The 24,311-nt window shown below is 56.5% G+C and overlaps 2 protein-coding genes across 2 annotated transcripts; one reads left to right on the forward strand and one right to left on the reverse strand.

Moving 5' to 3' along the window:
* Nucleotides 1-7,712: 7,712 nt before the first annotated feature.
* LOC144954310 (uncharacterized) lies at nucleotides 7,713-12,518 on the reverse strand. The gene is made up of 3 exons (XM_078884832.1): nucleotides 12,441-12,518; nucleotides 7,872-8,459; nucleotides 7,713-7,757 (listed from the first exon to the last, which is right to left on the reverse strand). Exons 2-3 carry the CDS (start codon nucleotides 8,292-8,294, stop codon nucleotides 7,713-7,715), a joined length of 468 nt encoding a protein of 155 aa, XP_078740958.1. The 5' UTR covers nucleotides 8,295-8,459; nucleotides 12,441-12,518.
* Nucleotides 12,519-17,468: 4,950 nt separating this feature from the next.
* Nucleotides 17,469-19,981, forward strand: LOC144954317 (uncharacterized). The gene is made up of 2 exons (XM_078884840.1): nucleotides 17,469-18,578; nucleotides 19,557-19,981. Exons 1-2 carry the CDS (start codon nucleotides 17,474-17,476, stop codon nucleotides 19,958-19,960), a joined length of 1,509 nt encoding a protein of 502 aa, XP_078740966.1. The 5' UTR covers nucleotides 17,469-17,473; the 3' UTR covers nucleotides 19,961-19,981.
* Nucleotides 19,982-24,311: the final 4,330 nt, after the last annotated feature.

Below are 24,311 nucleotides of genomic sequence, written 5' to 3' on the forward strand. Positions count from 1 at the left end.
GACGTGGGGTGACTGAGTGAGTCGTGGGGGGAAGAGGAAGAACGTGGAAGGAGGCAGGGATTTGACCGCAAGCGAAACATCCGATTGCACGTGCGTCCGGTTATACACGGGGGGCTACAGAGATGTTGACCACCTCGCCTCGTACACAGGAGGTCGTGGGTTCGATGCTGAGATGTTGACTACCTCGCCTGGTGTACAGGAAGTCGTGGGTTCGATGCTGAGATGTTGACTACCTCGCCTGGTGTACAGGAGGTCGTGGCTTCGATGCTGAGATGTTGACTACCTCGCCTGGTGCACAGGAGGTCGTGGGTTCGATGCTGAGATGTTGACTACCTCGCCTGGTGTACAGGAGGTCGTGGCTTCGATGCTGAGATGTTGACCACCTCGCCTGGTGTACAGGAGGTCGTGGCTTCGATGCTGAGATGTTGACCACCTCGCCTGGTGTACAGGAGGTCGTGGCTTCGATGCTGAGATGTTGACCACCTCGCCTGGTACACAGGAGGTCGTGGGTTCGATGCTGAGATGTTGACCACCTCGCCTGGTGCACAGGAGGTCGTGGGTTCGATGCTGAGATGTTGACTACCTCGCCTGGTACACAGGAGGTCGTGGCTTCGATGCTGAGATGTTGACTACCTCGCCTGGTGCACAGGAGGTCGTGGGTTCGATGCTGAGATGTTGACTACCTCGCCTGGTGTACAGGAGGTCGTGGGTTCGATGCTGAGATGTTGACTACCTCGCCTGGTGTACAGGAGGTCGTGGGTTCGATGCTGAGATGTTGACTACCTCGCCTGGTGCACAGGAGGTCGTGGGTTCGATGCTGAGATGTTGACTACCTCGCCTGGTACACAGGAGGTCGTGGGTTCGATGCTGAGATGTTGACTACCTCGCCTGGTACACAGGAGGTCGTGGCTTCGATGCTGAGATGTTGACTACCTCGCCTGGTGCACAGGAGGTCGTGGGTTCGATGCTGAGATGTTGACTACCTCGCCTGGTGTACAGGAGGTCGTGGGTTCGATGCTGAGATGTTGACTACCTCGCCTGGTGTACAGGAGGTCGTGGGTTCGATGCTGAGATGTTGACTACCTCGCCTGGTGCACAGGAGGTCGTGGGTTCGATGCTGAGATGTTGACTACCTCGCCTGGTGTACAGGAGGTCGTGGGTTCGATGCTGAGATGTTGACTACCTCGCCTGGTGCGCAGGAGGTCGTGGGTTCGATGCTGAGATGTTGACTACCTCGCCTGGTGTACAGGAGGTCGTGGCTTCGATGCTGAGATGTTGACTACCTCGCCTGGTGCGCAGGAGGTCGTGGGTTCGATGCTGAGATGTTGACTACCTCGCCTGGTGCGCAGGAGGTCGTGGCTTCGATGCTGAGATGTTGACTACCTCGCCTGGTGTACAGGAGGTCGTGGGTTCGATGCTGAGATGTTGACTACCTCGCCTGGTGTACAGGAGGTCGTGGCTTCGATGCTGAGATGTTGACTACCTCGCCTGGTACACAGGAGGTCGTGGGTTCGATGCTGAGATGTTGACTACCTCGCCTGGTGCGCAAGAGGTCGTGGGTTCGATGCTGAGATGTTGACTACCTCGCCTGGTGCACAGGAGGTCGTGGGTTCGATGCTGAGATGTTGACTACCTCGCCTGGTACACAGGAGGTCGTGGGTTCGATGCTGAGATGTTGACTACCTCGCCTGGTGCACTTGAGGTCGTGGGTTCGATGTTGACTACATCGCCTGGTGTACAGGAGGTCGTGGGTTCGAGGTTGAGATGTTCACTACCTCGCCTGGTGCACTTGAGGTCGTGGGTTCGATGTTGACTACATCGCCTGATGTACAGGAGGTCGTGGGTCCGATGTTGACTACCTCGCCTGCTACACAGGAGGTCGTGGGTTCGATGTTGACTACCTCGCCTGGTACACAGGAGGTCGTGGGTTCGAGGTTGAGATGTTGACTACCTCGCCTGGTGTACAGGAGGTCGTGGGTTCGATGTTGAGATGTTAACTACCTCGCCTGGTACACAGGAGGTCGTGGGTTCGATGCCGAGATGTCGACTACCTCGCCTGGTACACAGGAGGTCGTGGGTTCGATGTTGAGATGTTAACTACCTCGCCTGGTGTACAGGAGGTCGTGGGTTCGAGGCTGAGATGTTAACTACCTCGCCTGGTGTACAGGAGGTCGTGGGTTCGATGCTGAGATGTTGACTACCTCGCCTGGTGTACAGGAGATCCACTCACCACTCAAACTCACCCACCCACTCACCCACCCACTCACTAACCCACGCACTCACTCACCCACTCACTCACTCACCCACTCACTAGGGGTCGGCACGGTTTGAACCGACTCAAACTGGTTTCAAATTGAGCAATCCAAACCAAACCAGCGACAACTGAACCAAACCAAACCAAAACCAAACCAAACTAAGCTAAACCAAACCTCTTAAGTTGGCTTGAACCAAACTAGTTTGAGCCGGTTCCACCCTGTCCGAGCCAAACCGAGTCGGTTTTCGTAGCCCCAAACCAAACCGAACCAGTTCAAACAGAGCCAAACCAAACCGATTTGGTTCGGTTCAAACCGCGGTTTGGTGGTTTGAGCCAAACCGTGCCGACCCCTACCACTCACTCACCCACCCACTCACTCACCCACCCACTCACTCAGCCACTCACCCACCCACTCACTCACCCACTCACCGACCCACTCACTCACCCACTCACCCACCCACTCACCCATCCACTCACCCACCGACCCACTCATCACTCACTCACCCCTCACTCATCACTCACCCCCCCCCCACCCACCCACTCATCACTCACCCACTCATCACTCACCCACTCATCACTCACCCACCCACTCACTCACCCACTCACTCACTCACTCACCCACCCACTCACTCACTCACCCACCCACTCACCCACTCATCACCCACCCACTCACTCATCACCCACCCACTCACTCACCCACTCATCACCCACCCACTCACTCATCACCCACCCACTCACTCACCCACTCATCACCCACCCACCCACTCACTCACCCACCCACTCACTCATCCACTCACCCCCCCCCCCACCCACTCATCACTCAACCACTCATCACTCACCCACCCACCCACCCACTCACTCACTCACTCACCTACCCACTCACTCACCCACCCACTCACTCACCCACTCACTCACCTACCCACTCACTCACCCACCCACCGACCCACTCACCCACCCACTCACTCATTCACTCATCACTCCCCCCCCCCACCCATCACTCAACCACTCATCACTCAAACTCACCTACCCACTAATCACCCACCCACCAACTCACTCATCACCCACCCACTCACTCACCCACTCACTCACCCACCCACTCACTCATCACCCACCCACCCACCCACTCACTCACCCACCCACCCACCCACTCACTCACCCACCCACCCACTCATCATCCACCCACTCACCCACCCACTCACCCACCGACCCACTCACCCACCCACCCATCACTCAGGGGGTGGAGGGGGAGGAGGAGGGGGAGGAGGGGGGGGAAGAGGGAGGAGGAGGGGAGGAGGAGGAGGGGGGGAGCGTTCGAGAGCTACAGACGGAGCCACACGGGGGAGTGGATTCAATATTTTATTTCTCCTCCACCATCACCATCATCTCCACCACCGCCATCACCATCTCCACCACCGCCACCACCATCACCACCACCGCCACCACCATCACCACCATCTCCACCACCGCCGCCACCACCATCACCATCATCTCCACCAACGCCACCACCATCACCATCATCTCCACCACCGCCACCACCATCACCATCATCTCCACCACCGCCATCACCATCACCACCATCTCCACCACCGCCATCACCATCACCACCATCTCCACCACCGCCGCCACCACCATCACCTCCACCAACGCCACCACCATCACCATCATCTCCACCACCGCCATCACCATCACCACCATCTCCACCACCGCCACCACCATCACCTCCACCACCGCCACCATCATCACCACCACCACCACCGCCACCATCACCATCATCTCCACCACCACCGCCACCGCCGCCACCACCATCACCACCATCTCCACCACCGCCACCACCATCACCATCATCTCCACCACCGCCACCACCATCACCACCACCACCGCCATCACCATCATCTCCACCACCGCCATCACCATCACCACCACCGCCATCACCGCCACCGCCATCATCTCCACCACCGCCACCACCGCCACCGCCACCACCATCACCATCATCTCCACCAACGCCACCACCATCACCATCATCTCCACCACCGCCATCACCATCACCACCATCTCCACCATCGCCACCGCCGCCACCACCATCACCATCATCTCCACCAACGCCACCACCATCATCTCCACCACCGCCATCACCATCACCACCATCACCATCTCCACCACCGCCACCGCCGCCACCACCATCACCATCATCTCCACCAACGCCACCACCATCACCATCATCTCCACCACCGCCATCACCATCACCACCATCTCCACCACCGCCACCGCCGCCACCACCATCACCTCCACCACCGCCACCATCATCACCACCACCACCACCGCCGCCGCCACCACCATCACCATCATCTCCACCACCGCCGCCACCACCATCACCATCATCTCCACCACCACCGCCACCGCCGCCACCACCATCACCACCATCTCCACCACCGCCACCGCCACCACCATCACCATCATCTCCACCACCGCCACCGCCACCACCATCACCACCGCCACCGCCACCACCATCACCATCATCTCCACCACCGCCATCACCATCACCACCACCGCCATCACCACCACCGCCATCATCTCCACCACCGCCATCACCACCACCGCCACACCACCGCCGCCACCACCGTCATCACCAGCATCACCATCACCTCCACCACCATCACCACCATCACCACCACCGCCACCACCATCACCACCACCGCCGCCACCACCGTCATCACCAGCATCACCACCACCATCATCATCACCACGTGGATATTGATAGCGGCAGTCACGCCCTCTAAACGCACAGAGACCCACAGACACCCACAGAGACCCACAGAGACCCAAAGACACCCACATAGACCCACAGAGACCCACAGAGACCCACAGAGACCCACAGAGACCCACAGAGAGATCTACAGGTTCCGATGGAGACCCACAGAGACCCACAGAGACCCACAGAGACACACAGAGACCCACACAGAGACCCATAGAGACCGACAGAGACCCATAGACACCCACAGAGACCCACAGACACCCACAGACACCCACAGAGACCCACAGAGACCCACAGATACCCACAGAGACCCACAGAGACCCACAGAGACCCACAGAGACCCAGAAGAAAAATCACAGGTTCCCATAGAGACCCAAACGCTCAAGAGACGTCGATTCTAGACACGGAGAGGCGGGGGGAACGGAGAAGCCAGAAACAAATCCACGCGACCACTCCAGCTATGCAGCAGGCATCGTCAGGGGCAACCTCCTGTACACCAGGCGAGGTGGTCAACATCTCAGCCTCGAACCCACGACCTCCTGTACACCAGGCCCATGTAGTCAACATCGAACCCACGACCTCCTGTGTACCAGGCGAGGTAGTCAACATCTCAGCATCGAACCCACGACCTCCTGTACACCAGGCGAGGTAGTCAACATCTCAGACCTCGAACCCACGACCTCCTGTACACCAGGCGAGGTAGTCAACATCTCACATCGAACCCACGACCTCCTGCACACCAGGCGAGGTAGTCAACATCTCAGCATCGAACCCACGACCTCCTGTACACCAGGCGAGGTAGTCAACATCTCACATCGAACCCACGACCTCCTGCACACCCAGGCGAGGTAGTCAACATTGAACCCACGACCTCCTGTACACCAGGCGAGGTGGTCAACATCTCCTCTGACCACCGAGTCGTGAGAACCCCGTTAGCTGAACCGCCACCATCACCACCTCCATCACAAATTATACTTCACCGCCATCATCATCATCATCATCGCCATCATCAATCATCACCCGCCATCGCCATCATCATCATCACCAGCCATCATCCATCGTCATCATCATCATCGCCATCATCATCATCACTGCCATCATCGCCATCATCATCATCACCGCCATCATCATCCCAATCATCACCGCCATCATCATCCCAATCATCCTGCCGATCATCATCCCAATCATCATCGCCATCATCATCATCATCACCGCCATCATCATCCAATCATCACCGCCATCATCATCCCAATCATCACCGCCATCATCATCCCAATCATCATCGCCATGACCATCATCATCATCACCGCCATCATCATCCCAATCGATCACCGCCATCATCATCCCAATCATCATCGACTATCACCATCATCATGACTGCCATCGTCATCACTATCATCATCATCACTGCCATCATCGCCATCATCATCATCATCATCATCGGCCATCATCATCAATCACTGCCATCATCATCGTCATCGCCATCGCCATCATCGTCATCATCACTAGCCATCGCCATCATCACCATCGATCATCATCACCATCATCATCACTGCATCATCATCGTCAGCATCACTGCCAATCGTCATCACAAGCATCATCATCATCGCCATCATCGCCATCATCATCGCCATCATCGCCGATCATCATCATCACTGCATCATCATCGTCATCATCGCCATCGCCATCATCGTCATCATCACTGCCATCGCCATCATCATCATCACCATCATCATCGTCATCATCACTGCCATCGTCATCACCTTCATCATCACTCTGCCATCATCGCCATCATCGCCATCTTCTTCCGTCTCGTATCCCCTCCTCCCCCTCGGTGGCTCCTCCCCCTCGGTGGCTCCTCCCCCTCGGTGGCTCCTCCCCTCGGTGGCTCCTCCCCCTCGGTGGCTCTCCCCCTCGGTGGCTCCTCCCCCTCGGTGGCTCCTCCCCCCTCGTGGCTCCCCTCCCCCGTGACTCCTCCCCCTCCGCGGCGCCTCCCCATCCACGACTCCTCCCCCTCCGTGACTCCTCCCCCCTCCGTGACTCCTCCCCCTTTGACTCCTCCCCCTCCGTGACTCCTCCTCCACGGCGCACCCCCATCCGTGACTCCTCCCCCTCCGTGACTCCTCCCCCTTTGACTCCTCCCCCTCCGTGACTCCTCCCCGGCGCCTCCCCATCCGTGACTCCTCCCCCCTCCGTGGCTCCTCCCCCTCCACCGTGGCTCCTCCCCCTTTGACTCCTCCCCCTCCGTGGCTCCTCCCCCTTTCGCTCCTCCCCCTTTTCGCCCCCTCCCCCTACCGTGACTCCTCCCCCCTCCCGTGGGACCAACGCGGCTCAACGTCTCCCGCCGCTAACGCAGCCGTCCCCTCCTTCCCCTCCTCCTTCCCTCCTTCCCCTCCTCCTTCCCCTCCTCCTTCCCCCCCCTCCTTCCTCCTCTCCTTCCTCTCCTTCCTCTCCTTCGTCTCCGCTGTCTCCGCTGTCTCCTTCAGCTTCCTCCTCCCCCCTCCTTCACCATCTCCTCCTCCCCCTCCTTCACCACCTCCTCCCCCTCCTTCCTCCTCTCCTTCCCCTCCTTCCACTCCTTCTTCGTCTCCTTACTCCCCTCCTCCGTCTCCGCTGTCTCCTTCATCATCATCGTCGTCATCTTCATCTTCCACCTCCTCCTCCTTTCTCCTCCTTCTTCCCCTCCTTCTGCTCCTCCTTCCTCCCCTACCCCTTCCTCTCCTTCCTCTCCTTCGTCTCCTTCTGTCTCCGCTGTCTCCTTCGTCTTCATAGTCATCCTCCTCCTGCTCCACCTCCTCCACCTCCTCCTCCTCCTCCTCCCCCTCCTTCACCACCTCCCCCCCCCTCCTTCACCACCTCCTTCACCTCCCCCTCCTCCTTCACCACCTCCTTCACCACCACCTCCCCCTCTCCTCCCTTCACGACGACGTGCCTCTTCCCGTGCCGTGCCAGGGCCCTCGCCTGCCCGAAGCCCTTCCCGCACTCCTCGCAGCGGAACGGCCGGTCGGGCCCGTGCACCGCGCGGTGTCGCCGGAGGTGCGAGGACACGGCAAAGGCCCGTCCGCACTCGGGGCAGCCGAAGGGCCGGTCGCCCGTGTGGGTCCGCTGGTGGCGCTTCAGGTTGCCCAGCTGGGTGAAGGCCCGCCCGCAAGCGGCGCACTTGAACGGCTGCTCGCTGGTGTGCGTCCGCTGGTGCCGCTGGAGGCTGCCCAGCTGCGTGAACTCCTTCCAGCAGACGGTGCACACGAAGGGGCGTTCTCCCGTGTGCGTGCGCAGGTGTATGCGCATGTGCGCCTTGCGGTGGGTGCCGTACGTGCAGGCGACCGCACTGGTGCCACTTGCTTGCGCCGCCGGACGGGCGACGGCGTTCCATTGCGGCCGGGCGGGGCGCGGCGGGACGGGCGACGGAGCCGGGGAAAGAAATTTTGGGCGGAATGTTGTACGCGAGCAGTCCTACGCGGAAACGGGACGGGACGGGTGGGGTGGGATTGACGGGTTGTTATCACATGGGGATCAAGGGAGATCCCCCCCCCCGTGCGAGTTGTCTGTGGGTCTCTGTGTGAGTAGTCTGTGTGAGTAGTCTGTGGTCTCTGTGTGAGTCTATGGGTCTCTGTGTGAGTCTCTGTGAGTCTCTGTGTGAGTAGTCTGTGGGTCTCTGTGTGAGTCTATGGTCTCTGTGTGAGTCTCTGTGGGTCTCTGTGTGAGTAGTCTGTGGGTCTCTGTGTGAGTAGTCTGTGGGTCTCTGTGTGAGTAGTCTATGGGTCTCTGTGTGAGTAGTCTATGGGGTCTCTGTGTGAGTAGTCTGTGGGTCTCTGTGTGAGTAGTCTGTGGGTCCTCTGTGTGAGTAGTCTGTGGGTCTCTGTGTGAGTCTCTGTGAGTCTCTGTGTGAGTAGTCTATGGGTCTCTGTGTGAGTCTGTGTGAGTAGTCTGTGGGTCTCTGTGTGAGTCTATGGGTCTCTGTGTGAGTCTCTGTGTGAGTAGTCTGTGGGTCTCTGTGTGAGTAGTCTGTGGGTCTCTGTGTGAGTAGTCTGTGGGTCTCTGTGTGAGTAGACTATGGGTCTGTGTGTGAGTAGTCTATGGGTCTCTGTGTGAGTAGTCTATGGGTCTATGTGTGAGTAGTCTGTGGGTCTGTGTGAGTAGTCTACGGGTCTCTGTGTGAGTAGTCTGTGGGTCTCTGTGTGAGTAGTCTATGGGTCTCTGTGTGAGTAGTCTATGGGTCTCTGTGTGAGTAGTCTGTGGGTCTCTGTGTGAGTAGTCTATGGGTCTCTGTGTGAGTAGTCTATGGGTCTCTGTGTGAGTAGTCTATGAGTCTCTGTGTGAGTAGTCTATGGGTCTCTGTGTGAGTAGTCTATGGGTGTCTGTGTGAGTAGTCTATGGGTCTCTGTGTGAGTCTCTGTGCGAGTAGTCTATGGGTGTGTGAGTAGTCTATGGGTCTCTGTGTGAGTAGTCTATGGGTCTATACACCACACTACTATACACTACACTACTATTATACTATACACTACACTACTATACACTATACTACTATACACTACTATACACTACACACTACACTATACACTACACTATGCACTATACTACTATACACTACACTACTATACACTACACACTACACTATACACTACATTACTATACACTACACTACACACTACACTACACACTACACTATACACTACACTACTATGCCCGGCCGTCTTTTTCTCCCCCAGTGCTACACAGACTTGTCATTCACTCACTCACCCACCCAATCACCCACTCGTTCATTCACCCACTCTTTAATTCAACAACCGCCATTCGCCACTAAGTGGCGGTGACGTCACCACGACGCTTGTGCCAGGCCAGGGGAGGGAATGACTGTGGCCGAGAAGACCTGAAGCTTCGTGCGGAGCGACAGACCAGGTAGCTTCCACACAGCGTTACGCAACCGATGAAAAGATATTGCCGCTCGACTGATTCGGAGCGAGACCTCTGCTGTCAAACCGGAGCCGGTCATGAGCACACTGCCCAAGTCTGGGAAACTCTCCACTCTCTCCACAACTGCCCCATCACCGATTGGGAGTTGTGGGGGTGGAGTGCCCGATGGTACAAAACACCCAGGCAGGTGCTTCGTTTTGGTGGGGCTGATGGTGAGGCCCCACCACTTAGTGGCAAGCTCCAGGCTCAGCAGCAGCGCCTCCAACTCCTCCTCTGTGTGAGTGTAAATTACCAGATCATCGGCATACATAACGTGGTTGACCAATAGGGAGCCATCCCTTGATCGCACCCGGGCATCGATCAGCCTCCCGTTGTATCTGTACCAGATGGAAATTCCTCCGGTGCAGCCATCGAAGGCTTCACGAACTACGCGGTCGAAATAGATGTTAAATAATGTGGGAGCCAGAGGACATCCCTGTCGCACCCCAAGGTGTACAGGGAAAGGCTCCGACTCCCGGCCACGTAGTTTTACCGGGGCCCGCTCACCATCACGAAGGTCCTTAATGATCGTGAGCAGAGGGTCAGGGACTCCGAAAGCACGAAGAACAACCCAGAGCCCAGGCCTACTGATGGTATCATAGGCCTTGACCAGTTCAATAAAGCAAAGATGTAGGTCTTGTACAATTCATTAACTACCACTAAACTACGATGTAAAAAACACACCACACACACCACACACACACCACACACACCACACAAATGACACCACACACACCACACCCACACACCACACACCATCGGTGACGATTATTTCAACCGGTCCCGGGCCTCCCCTAGGTCGACTCAGCCTCAAATGAGTACCTGGTGCGGTGTGTAGTAAACATCGCCACTGGGGAGACAAAGGCGGCCGGGCGTGGTGCTGGCCACCCACCCCCTCGTGTGCCGTGCCGGCCTTCATAGGTGCTCGCTAACAGCACTTGCCTCTACAGTCTGTTAAGGCTACACGGGGGATCTTTGTCTGTGTGTGTGTCTGTGTGGGAGTGTGTCTGTGTGGGAGTGTGTGTAGGTGTGTGTCTATGAGTGTGCATGAGTGTCTGTGTGTGTGGTGTGTGTGGTGTGTGTGTGTGGTGTGTGTGTGTGGTGTGTGTGTGGTGTGTGTGTGTGGTGTGTGTGTGTGGTGTGTGTGTGGTGTGTGTGTGTGGTGTGTGTGTGTGGTGTGTATGTGTGTGGTGTGTGTGCGGTGTGTGTGTGTGTGGTGTGTGTGTGTGTGGTGTGTGTGTGTGGTGTGTGTGTGTGTGGTGTGTGTGTGGTGTGTGTGTGGTGTGTGTGTGTGTGGTGTGTGTGTGGTGTGTGTGGTGTGTGTGTGGTGTGTGTGTGGTGTGTGTGTGTGGTGTGTGTGTGGTGTGTGTGTGTGGTGTGTGTGTGTGGTGTGTATGTGGTGTGTGTGTGTGGTGTGTGTGTGTGCGGTGTGTGTGTGTGTGGTGTGTGTGTGTGTGGTGTGTATGTGTGTGGTGTGTGTGCGGTGTGTGTGTGTGTGGTGTGTGTGTGTGTGGTGTGTGTGTGTGGTGTGTGTGTGTGTGGTGTGTGTGTGGTGTGTGTGTGGTGTGTGTGTGTGTGGTGTGTGTGTGGTGTGTGTGGTGTGTGTGTGGTGTGTGTGTGGTGTGTGTGTGTGGTGTGTGTGTGGTGTGTGTGTGGTGTGTGTGTGGTGTGTGGTGTGTGTGTGGTGTGTGTGTGGTGTGTGTGTGGTGTGTGTGTGTGTGGTGTGTGTGGTGTGTGTGGTGTGTGTGTGGTGTGTGTGTGTGGTGTGGTGTGTGTGTGTGTGGTGTGTGTGTGGTGTGTGTGTGTGGTGTGTGTGTGTGTGGTGTGTGTGTGGTGTGTGTGTGTGTGGTGTGTGTGTGGTGTGTGTGTGGTGTGTGTGTGGTGTGTGTGTGGTGTGTGTGTGTGGTGTGTGTGTGGTGTGTGGTGTGTGTGTGTGGTGTGTGTGTGTGTGGTGTGTGTGGTGTGTGTGGTGTGTGTGTGTGTGGTGTGTGTGTGGTGTGTGTGTGTGGTGTGTGTGTGGTGTGTGGTGTGTGTGTGGTGTGTGGTGTGTGTGTGTGGTGTGTGTGTGGTGTGTGGTGTGTGGTGTGTGTGTGGTGTGTGGTGTGTGTGTGGTGTGTGGTGTGTGGTGTGTGTGTGTGTGTGGTGTGTGTGTGGTGTGTGTGTGGTGTGTGTGTGTGTGGTGTGTGTGTGGTGTGTGTGTGGTGTGTGTGTGGTGTGTGGTGTGTGTGGTGTGTGTGTGTGTGGTGTGTGTGTGGTGTGTGTGTGTGGTGTGTGTGTGGTGTGTGGTGTGTGTGTGGTGTGTGTGTGGTGTGTGTGTGGTGTGTGTGGTGTGTGGTGTGTGTGGTGTGTGTGGTGTGTGTGGTGTGTGTGGTGTGTGTGTGTGGTGTGTGTGTGGTGTGTGTGTGGTGTGTGTGTGTGGTGTGTGTGGTGTGTGTGGTGTGGGGTGTGTGTGTGTGTGGTGTGTGAGGCCCAGTCTCTCACCTGATCGCCGCCTGCCCTCCTTGTTCCTTTCTCCCTCTGTCTGGAAACAGCCTCGTGACGTCACTTCACTGCTTCCGATAGCTAGACGACGTCATCGCACTGGCTCGGCAGCCGTGACGTCACGATATCCAATTTTAACGTCATGTATTCTGACTCTCTGTTGGTGACGTCACCACGCACCCTGTGCGCACCCGCCCCACTGTGCTAATGACGTCATTACGCAGCCTACACCCTTATCTGGTGACGTCACCACGTACCCGGCAACCAACAGCTACATGACGTCTCCACGTAGCCCACACCCCTATTTCGGTGACGTCACCGCGTACACTCGCCTTGTCACAACGCACCCCCCCGTCCACTACTAGCGACGTCACACGTACACTCGTGACGTCACCACGCACGCTCGTGACGTCACCACCCACACTCTCCTCTTCCGTGACGTCATCACGCACAACACTTTCTCCACCCACGCCGGTGACGTCACGCGACAGCCCAGGCGGCAAGAGCTCGCGGTGAGGCCTTGACCACTCAGCACAACAACAACAACAACCACCACCACAACCACCAACAACCACCACCAACAACAACAACCACCTACACCACCACCAACAACAATAACCACCACCAACAACAATAACCACCACCAACAACAATAACCAACAACAACCACCACCTACACCAACACCTACACTACCACCAACAACAACAACCACCACCTACACCACCAACAACCACCAACAACAACCACAACCACCTACACTACCACCACCTACACCACCACCTACACCACCACCTACACCACCAACAACAACCACCAACAACAACCACAACCACCTACACTACCACCACCTACACCTACACCACCTGCACCACCACCTACACCACCACCACCTACACCACCTACACCACCACCTACACCACCACCACCTACACCACCACCACCACCTACACCACCACCTACACCTACACCACCTGCACCACCACCTACACCACCACCACCTACACCACCACCACCTACACCACCACCTAGACCACCACCACCACCTACACCACCACCTACACTACCTGCACCACCTACACCACCACCACCTACACCACCACCTACACCACCTACACCACCACCACCTACACCACCTACACCACCTACACCACCACCACCTACACCACCTACACCACCACCTACACCACCTACACCACCACCACCTACACCACCACCTACACCACCTACACCACCACCACCTACACCACCACCACCACCTACACCACCACCTACACCACCACCACCTACACCACCACCAACAACAACACCACCACCACCTACAACAACAACACCACCACCACTTACATCACCACCTACATCACCACCTACACCACCACCACCACCACCTACATCAACAACCACCATTCGCCACTAAGTGGATTTGTGAGCTCCTCACACAATCCAGCCTGCAGGTTAAACCCAGGATGGATCGTAGGCTGGCCAGCCTAAATGTTTCCAACTGGCGAAGATGCTCCTTTAGGGGGGTCCACGTTTCGCAAGCGTAGAGAAGGGAGGGAATGACCGTGGCCGAGAAGACCTGAAGCTTCGTGCGGAGCGACAGACCAGGTAGCTTCCACACAGCGTTACGCAACCGATGAAAAGATATTGCCGCTCGACTGATTCGGAGTGAGACCTCTGCTGTCAAACTGGAGCCGGTCATGAGCACACTGCCCAGGTATGGGAAACTCTCCACTCTCTCCACTACTTGCTCAACCATAACGTGGTTGAGCAATAGGGAGCCATCCCTTGACCGCACCCGGGCATCGATCAGCCTCCCATTATATCACGAACTACGTGGTCAAAATAGATGTTAAATAATGTGGGAGCCAGAGGACATCCCTGCCGCACCCCAAGGTGAACAGGGAATGGCTCAGACTCCCGGCCACGTAGTTTTATCCGGGCCCGCTCACCATCATGAAGGTCCTTAATGATCGTGAGCAGAGGGTCAGGGACTCTGAAAGCACGAAAAACAACCCAGAGCCCAGGCCTACTGATGGTATCATAGGCCTTGACCAGGTCAATAAAGCAGAGATGTAGGTCTTTTTAGAATTCCCTACACCTCTGCTGTAGCAGACGGACAGAAAATATGGCATCTGTGCAGGACCGCCCTTTCCTGAAACCGCATTGGGGCTCCGCAAGCCTCTCCTCAGCGTGCCTAGCAAGGCGATGTTGAATAATCCTTGCCAGGACCTTTCCCGGCACACTGAGGAGTGAGATGCCCCTGTAGTGTAGTATATAATGTCATGTTTAGTGCAGTATACTAGTACAGCACTACACCGGTTGTGTGTTGGAGAGCAAATCCGCAACATTTACAATCCGAGTACCGTGACAACAGCCAGCATCACCAGGCGGCAGCCAGATTTGTTGACGCGATAAACCTCTCGGATAATGGCTGTGTCGGGCTCAACGCCGCATTTACTCTCCGCGATGTCATGTTTTTTTGTTTTGTTTTGGGTTCGTCTTGATCCCGATGTGCTCCCCCTACACCACCTACACCACCACCACCTACACCACCACCTACACCACCTACACCACCACCTACACCACCTACACCACCACCACCTACACCACCACCTACACCACCACCTACACCACCTACACCACCACCACCTACACCACCACCACCACCACCTACACCACCACCTACACCACCACCACCTACACCACCACCAACAACAACACCACCACCACCTACAACAACAACACCACCACCACTTACATCACCACCTACATCACCACCTACACCACCACCACCACCTACATCAACAACCACCATTCGCCACTAAGTGGATTTGTGAGCTCCTCACACAATCCAGCCTGCAGGCTAAACCCAGGATGGATCGTAGGCTGGCCAGCCTAGATGTTTCCAACTGGCGAAGATGCTCCACTAGGGGGGTCCACGTTTCGCAAGCGTAGAGAAGGGAGGGAATGACCGTGGCCGAGAAGACCTGAAGCTTCGTGCGGAGCGACAGACCAGGTAGCTTCCACACAGCGTTGCGCAACCGATGAAAAGATATTGCCGCTCGACTGATTCGGAGTGAGACCTCTGCTGTCAAACTGGAGCCGGTCATGAGCACACTGCCCAGGTATGGGAAACTCTCCACTCTCTCCACTACTTGCTCAACCATAACGTGGTTGAGCAATAGGGAGCCATCCCTTGACCGCACCCGGGCATCGATCAGCCTCCCATTATATCACGAACTACGTGGTCAAAATAGATGTTAAATAATGTGGGAGCCAGAGGACATCCCTGCCGCACCCCAAGGTGAACAGGGAATGGCTCAGACTCCCGGCCACGTAGTTTTATCCGGGCCCGCTCACCATCATGAAGGTCCTTAATGATCGTGAGCAGAGGGTCAGGGACTCTGAAAGCACGAAAAACAACCCAGAGCCCAGGCCTACTGATGGTATCATAGGCCTTGACCAGGTCAATAAAGCAGAGATGTAGGTCTTTTTAGAATTCCCTACACCTCTGCTGTAGCAGACGGACAGAAAATATGGCATCTGTGCAGGACCGCCCTTTCCTGAAACCGCATTGGGGCTCCGCAAGCCTCTCCTCAGCGTGCCTAGCAAGGCGATGTTGAATAATCCTTGCCAGGACCTTTCCCGGCACACTGAGGAGTGAGATGCCCCTGTAGTGTAGTATATAATGTCATGTTTAGTGCAGTATACTAGTACAGCACTACACCGGTTGTGTGTTGGAGAGCAAATCCGCAACATTTACAATCCGAGTACCGTGACAACAGCCAGCATCACCAGGCGGCAGCCAGATTTGTTGACGCGATAAACCTCTCGGATAATGGCTGTGTCGGGCTCAACGCCGCATTTACTCTCCGCGATGTCATGTTTTTTTGTTTTGTTTTGGGTTCGTCTTGATCCCGATGTGCTCCCCCTACTCTGCGTCGATACAGAAACGCCCCGAAACGAGAGACGGAGAGGCCTGTCGCCCGCACGCAACCCCCTCACGAGCGCCCGCTACAGCGTACCCCTCGCTCCCGCTACAACGTACCCCTCGCTCCCGCTACAGCGTACCCCTCGCGCCCGCTACAGCGTACCCCTCGCGCCCGCTACAGCGTACCCCTCGTCGTCGCTACAGCGTGCCCCTCGCTCCCGCTACAGCGTACCCCTCGCGCCCGCTACAGCGTACCCCTCGCTCCCGCTACAGCGTACCCCTCGCTCCCGCTACAGCGTACCCCTCGCGCCCGCTACAGCGTACCCCTCGCTCCCGCTACATAGTACCCCTCGCTCCCGCTACAGCGTACCCCTCGCTCCCGCTACAGCGTACCCCTCGCTCCCGCTACAGCGTACCCCTCGCTCCCGCTACAGCGTACCCCTCACGCCCGCTACAGCGTACCCCTCGTCGTCGCTACAGCGTGCCCCTCGCTCCCGCTACAGCGTACCCCTCGCGCCCGCTACAGCGTACCCCTCGCTCCCGCTACAGCGTACCCCTCGCGCCCGCTACAGCGTACCCCTCGCTCCCGCTACATAGTACCCCTCGCTCCCGCTACAGCGTACCCCTCGCTCCCGCTACAGCGTACCCCTCGCGCCCGCTACAGCGTACCCTCGCTCCCGCTACAGCGTACCCCTCGCGCCCGCTACAGCGTGCCCCTCTCTCCCGCTACAGCGTACCTCTCGCTCCCGCTACAGCGTACCCCTCGCTCCCGCTACAGCATACCCCTCGCTCCCGCTACATAGTACCCCTCGCTCCCGCTACAGCGTACCTCTCGCTCCCGCTACAGCGTACCCCTCGCTCCCGCTACAGCGTACCCCTCGCTCCCGCTACAGCGTACCCCTCGCTCCCGCTACAGCGTACCCCTCGCGCCCGCTACAGCGTACCCCTCGCTCCCGCTACAGCGTACCCCTCGCTCCCGCTACAGCGTACCCCTCGCGCCCGCTACAGCGTACCCCTCGCCGCCGTTCCATCGGTCGATCCACTCGCGGGTCGAGTGTTTGGGGCGGGGTGCGGCGGGGGGGGGGGGGGTGTTCAAGCGTCATGGAGCCGCACGGGACGCTGGGAGGGGGAGGCCCTGGGGCCCCTCGGGGCGAGCCGCCCGCCACGCCGCGGAGGAAGGCAAATAGCCGCAAGCGGAAAGTCCCCGTCAAGACGACGGCGCCACGGCCGCTTCCTCACGCTCCGCCTGCCCCACGTCCGCCATCGGAAGAGCAACTCGGTGGAAGAGGCGAGGAGGCTGGAGGAGGAGGAGGTGGAGGAGGAGGTGGAGCAGGAGAGGGAGGAGATGGAGGTGGAGGTGGAGGACCCCCCCCCAACTTATTCGGGGCGTGGCCAGGAATGAAGGCGGAGGGGAGCCGGGACGGCTGTCATCGGCCCGTTGCCATCAAGCAGGAGCGCGAAGACGCCTTCGGCGACGGGACGTGGTGGCCGCAGGCCGGGCCGGGGGGTGGCGGTGACGGTGGTGACGGTGGTGACGGTGGTGACGGTGGTGACGGTAGTGACGGCGGTGACGGCGGTGACGGTGGTGACGGTGGTGACGGTGGTGACGGTGGTGACGGTGGTGACGGTGGTGACGGCGGTGACGGTGGTGACGGCTGTTCCGGTTCGGCAGCGGGCACCGGGCGGACCGGCGACGGACGCCACGTCAAGCTGGAGGAGACGTCGGACATCTGGGACGAGCGGGGACTGCCCCGTCCCGTCGAGGTGGACGTGAAGGTGGAGGAGGATGATGAGGAGGAGGACGATGAGGAGGAGGAGGATGATGAGGAGGAGTCAAACTCGAGGGACAAACGGGGACTGCCCCGCCCCGTCGAGGTGGACGTGAAGGTGGAGGAGGACGAGGAGGAGGATGATGAGGATGATGATGAGGAGGATGATGAGGAGGAGTCAAACTCGATGGACGAGCGTGGCCTGCTCCGTCCCGTCGAGGTGGACGTGATGGTGGAGGAGGAGGATGATGATGAGGAGGAAGAGGACGATGAGGAGGAGTCAAACTCGAGGGACAAACGGGGACTGCTCCGCCCCGTCGAGGTGGACGTGAAGGTGGAGGAGGAGGAGGAGGAGGACAATGAGGAGGAGGAGGACAATGAGGAGGTGGATGGGCAGCAGTCCGTGAGCAACCAGCAGGATAACGACGACAAGGACGGTGAGTCCCGCGGGAAACGTTGCCTCCCTTAAGACAAGGGGGGTCCCCTTAAGACAGGGGTCCCTTTAAGACAGGGGTCCGCTTAAGACAGGGCCGCACCAGGGTCGCAAACGGCTACCCGTACCCGGCCGTACCGTGTCTCCCTCCTGTGTCTCCCTCTCTCTCCCCCCCGTGTCTCTCCCCCCCCCCCGTGTCTCCCTCTCTCCCCCCCCCCCCCGTGTCTCCCCCCCCCCCCCCCGTGTCTCCCTCCCATGTCTCCCTCCCGTGTCTCTCCCCTGTGTCTCCCTCCCGTGTCTCCCTCTCTCCCCCGTGTCTCCCTCTCTCCCTCGTGTCTCCCTCCCGTGTCTCCCTCTCTCCCCCCGTGTCTCCCCCCCGTGTCTCCCTCTCTCCCCCCGTGTCTCCCTCCCGTGTCTCCCTCCCGTGTCTCTCCCCCTGTGTCTCTCCCCCGTGTCTCCCTCCCGTGTCTCCCCCCGTGTCTCCCCCCCGTGTCTCCCCCCCGTGTCTCCCTCTCTCCCCTCGTGTCTCCCTCCCGTGTCTCCCTCTCTCCCCTCGTGTCTCCCTCCCGTGTCTCCCTCTCTCCCCCCCGTGTCTCCCCCCCGTGTCTCCCTCTCGTGTCTCCCTCTCTCCCCCGTGTCTCCCCCCCGTGTCTCCCTCTCTCCCCCCGTGTCTCCCTCCCGTGTCTCCCTCCCGTGTCTCCCTCCCGTGTCTCTCCCCCTGTGTCTCTCCCCCGTGTCTCCCTCCCGTGTTTCCCCCCGTGTCTCCCCCCCGTGTCTCCCTCTCTCCCCTCGTGTCTCCCTCCCGTGTCTCCCTCTCTGCCTCGTGTCTCCCTCCCGTGTCTCCCTCTCTCCCCCCGTGTCTCTCTCCCCCGTGTCTCTCCCCCGTGTCTCTCCCCCGTGTCTCTCCCCCCATCTCTCCCCCCCCATGTCTCCCCCCCCCCCCCGTGTCTCCCTCCCACACCGTCACCACCACCACCGTCAGGCGAGGTCCACATCCAGGTTCGACGCGTCCCATGCCCCCTCTGCGCCCGCCAGTTCCTCTGCCACTCGGTGCTGCAGAACCACCTTCGCTCCAGGCACTCGCCACATGTCCGCCGAGCGCCCGCGGCTCTCCCCGCCGGTGCTGGCAAGCGCCACCTCTGCCCGCTCTGCCCGTACGGCTCCAACTTCAAGGCGAGTGTGCGGATCCATCACCGCACCCACACGGGCGAGAGGCCGTTCGCGTGCGGGTCGTGCGGGGCGTCGTTCGCCCAAGCGGGGCACCTGCGGCGACACCAGCGGACGCACGCCCGGCCCAAGCCGTTCGTGTGTCCGGCATGCGGACGGGGCTACTCGCGGATCGGGGGCCTCAGGAGGCATCAGGTGGTGCACGGATTGGGGACGTGAGAGGAGGGGGAGGGAGGAGAGGGAGGGAGGAGGGGGGGGCAGGAGGGGGAGGGAGTGGAGAGGCAGGGGGTGCAATAGGAGTGTTGTACAACGGACGGTGAAGGTGTTCGAGGCGACAGCATTGGCTGTGTTCGGAGATGTTGACTACCTCGCCTGGTCTACAGGAGGTCGTGGGTTCCATCCCGAACCTGACGACGCTGCTGCTGCTGCTGTAGATTTGGAGTCTGCGTCTCTATCATCATCATGGTCATCATGGTGGTCTAAGAGATGTGAACTCCCTCGCCTGGTCTACAGGAGGTCGTGGGTTCCATCCCGACCCTGACGATGCTGCTGCTGCTGTGTATTTGGAGTCTGCGTCTCTCTCCCCGTGGATTTTTCTCTCCGTGTCCTCCGGTTTCTCCCCCCTCCACGTTTAGAATCAACGTCACCACGAGCTCAGAGTCTTTGTCTGCTGCTATCAATGTGCACATGGTGATGATGATATCAGTCACGTGGTGATGATGATGATGATATCAGTCACGTGGTGATGATGATGATGTCAGTCACGTGGTGATGATGATGATGATATCAGTCACGTGGTGATGACGATGATGATATCAGTCACGTGATGATGATGATGATGATATCAGTCACGTGGTGATGATGATGATGATGTCAGTCACGTGGTGATGATGATGACGATGTCAGTCACGTGGTGATGATGATGATGATGATATCAGTCACGTGGTGATGATGATTATGATGATATCAGTCACGTGGTGATGATGATGATGATGATATCAGTCACGTGGCTGAGCTTCTGATACAATATCTACACAGCAGCTGAGTGGGTCTTACACCTGGTGACACAAACTTAGTTTAGTTGTAGTGTGGGGCTCTGTGGGTGTCTATGGGTCTCTGTGGGTCTCTGTGGGTCTCTGTGGGTGTCTGTGGGTCTCTGTGGGTCTGTGTAGGTCTGTGTGGGTCTCTATGAGTATGGGTCTCTGTGGGTCTCTGTGGGTGTCTATGAGTCTCTATGAGTATGGGTCTCTGTGGGTCTCTATGAGTATGGGTCTCTGTGGGTCTCTGTGAGTGTGGGTCTCTGTAGGTCTCTATGAGTCTGGGTCTCTGTGGGTCTCTGTGGGTCTCTATGAGTATGGGTCTCTGTGGGTCTCTATGAGTATGGGTCTCTGTGGCTCTCTCTATGGGTGTCTATGGGTCTCTGTGGCTCTCTCTATGGGTGTCTATGGGTCTCTGTAGGTCTCTATGGGTGTCTGTCTATGGGTCTCTGTGGCTCTCTCTATGGGTGTCTATGGGTCTCTGTGGCTCTCTCTATGGGTGTCTATGGGTCTCTGTGGCTCTCTCTATGGGTGTCTATGGGTCTCTCTGTATCGAAATCATTTATCGGCTCCTATAAATCTCTGCGTGATGCTGGTGATGGCGGTGACCATATCGGCCGCGTTCATCACCCGCGATGTCCCAATTCCGCCTGTCCGATTGAATATCCGCCCCAAACTTGACCCGAAGCTTTCGCGCCCCGCAGGAATTACCCGTATGGTGACTCTAACCGAACGAAACTAAGGGTCAGATTTCGATGTAAAGCTTCTTTCGTGACTGCAGCAGGGATTCATCTTCTTGGTTCTTTCGGTAAAGTCGTCACGTAGAAGGGAAGTAATGAAATAATAAAAAATAAAACATAATAAAAATATTATAATATACTATAATAAAATAATATAATATTATTCAATTTCGATGTACAGCTTCTTTCGTGACTGCAGGGATTCATCTTCTTGGTTCTTTCGGTAAAGTCACGTAGAAGGGAAATAATAAAATAATAAAAATTTAACATAATAAAATACAATTCTCACGACGTTTCGGCCACAACGCAAGCAGCCGTCCTCAGGTGGAGAACAGGTCTGTCGAGAAGACAGCGTCTGAATGAAACACCACCAGGCTTGGAGCGACTATTTAAGCTGGGATGGAGGGGGGAAGGGCGCCTTGACAAAATAATTTGCATATCAAGAGGAATGTAGCATATTTAATTATCTTATTATTTCCATTCTACGTGACTTTACCGAAAGAACCATGAAACCAAGGGTCAGATCTCCACCGGTTGATGTTTTTGCTCTGCCTAAACTGCTCACAATAAAAGGTAGTTCCGGTTTGATTGTGGGTTTAATTGAATTGTGTCGAAGGCTCGCTCGCTTGCTTGCTGCTGCTGTTGAGTTTCGATCTCGGACTGAAAGCTTTTGCGTGACGGCGGGGATTCAAACTCGTTGGGTCCTTGGTAAAAGCGTTACGTAGGGAGAAAGATACGAATATAGATGAAATTAAAATAAGAACTGCTCACAATAAAAGGTAGTTCCGGTTTGATTGTGGGTTTAATTGAATTGTGTCGAAGGCTCGCTCGCTTGCTTGATGCTGCTGTTGAGTTTCGATCTCGGACTGAAAGCTTTTGCGTGACGGCGGGGATTCAAACTCGTTGGGTCCTTGGTAAAAGCGTTACGTAGGGAGAAAGATACGAATATAGATGAAATTAAAATAAGAACTGCTCACAATAAAAGGTAGTTCCGGTTTGATTGTGGGTTTAATTGAATTGTGTCGAAGGCTCGCTTGCTTGCTTGCTTGATGCTGCTGTTGAGTTTCGATCTCGACTGAAAGCTTTGCGTGACGGCGGGGATTCAAACTAGTTGGGTCCTTGGTAAAAGCGTTACGTGGGGAGAAAGATACGAATATAGATGAAATTAAAATAAGAACTGCTCACAATAAAAGGTAGTTCCGGTTTGATTGTGGGTTTAATTGAATTGTGTCGAAGGCTCGCTTGCTTGCTTGATGCTGCTGTTGAGTTTCGATCTCGGACTGAAAGCTTTTGCGTGACGGCGGGGATTCAAACTCGTTGGGTCCTTGGTAAAAGCGTTACGTAGGGAGAAAGATACGAATATAGATGAAATTAAAATAAGAACTACTGGTAAGCTACCAGCAGTTGTCGTTTTCTATTTAAAGCGTTCGTGAATGCGGGGATTCATCTTCTTGGTTCTTTCGGTAAAATCACGGAGAAGGGAAATAATAAAATAATAAAATTCTAAAAATTAGAAAATACAATTCTCACGACGTTTCGATTGCTAACATAAGCAATCGTCATCAGGTGTGAAATCCACGGTAAGAAAATTGACAAAAAACGCCACTTTTTAAATCCTTTATATTAAGTTCGCTTGCTTGCTTAGGACCGTGCAAATCTTTCGGTCGTTTTTTAATCCACTTCCATTGATCCAATCGAGCTGATATTTTGCACACAGACTCGTTGTGCGTGACAATTAATGTTCGTGAAAAAATGTTTCCAAAATGTTACACATTTTAGGACAAAAATATTATATTTAATTACCAATTGCTTAATGGTGCAATGCAATCATCTGACCCATAGGTGGCAGCCATCTCAAGCCAGAGGACGAGTGAGTAGGTGAATGAGTAGGTGAATGAGTGAGTGGGTGACTGACTGACTGAGTGGGTGAGTGAGTGGGTGAGTGAGTGACTGACTGACTGACTGAGTGGGTGAGTGCGTGAGTGTGTGAGTGACGGAGTGAGTGAGTAGGTGAGTGAGTAGGTGAGTGTGTGAGTGACTGAGTGAGTGAGTAGGTGAGTGAGTAGGTGAGTGAGTAGGTGAGTGTGTGAGTGACTGAGTGGGTGAGTAGGTGAGTGAGTAGGTGAGTGACTGACTCAGTGGGTGAGTGTGTGAGTGACTGAGTGACTGAGTGGGTGAGTAGGTGAGTGAGTAGGTGAGTGAGTAGGTGAATGAGTGAGTGGGTGACTGACTGACTGAGTGGGTAAGTGAATGAGTGAGTGGGTGACTGACTGACTGAGTGGGTGAGTGAGTGGGTGAGTGAGTGACTGACTGACTGACTGAGTGGGTGAGTGCGTGAGTGTGTGAGTGACTGAGTGAGTGAGTAGGTGAGTGAGTAGGTGAGTGTGTGAGTGACTGAGTGAGTGAGTAGGTGAGTGAGTAGGTGAGTGAGTAGGTGAGTGTGTGAGTGACTGAGTGGGTGAGTAGGTGAGTGAGTAGGTGAGTGACTGACTCAGTGGGTGAGTGTGTGAGTGACTGAGTGACTGAGTGGGTGAGTAGGTGAGTGAGTAGGTGAATGAGTAGGTGAGCGTGTAGGTGAGTGACTGAGTGAGCGGGTGAGTATGTGAGTGAGTAGGTGAGTGAGTAGGTGAGTGAGTAGGTGAGTGACTGAGTGGGTGAGTAGGTGAGTGAGTAGGTTAGTGAGTAGGTGAGTGTGTGAGTGACTGAGTGGGTGAGTGGGTGAGTGCGTGAGTGACTGAGTGACTGAGTGAGAGACTGAGTGAGTGCGTGGGTGAGTGAGTGAGTAGGTGAGTG

The sequence above is a fragment of the Lampetra fluviatilis genome, unplaced genomic scaffold (genome assembly GCF_964198595.1).
Source record: "Lampetra fluviatilis unplaced genomic scaffold, kcLamFluv1.1 SCAFFOLD_148, whole genome shotgun sequence".
NCBI classification, from domain to species: Eukaryota; Metazoa; Chordata; class Hyperoartia; order Petromyzontiformes; family Petromyzontidae; genus Lampetra; species Lampetra fluviatilis.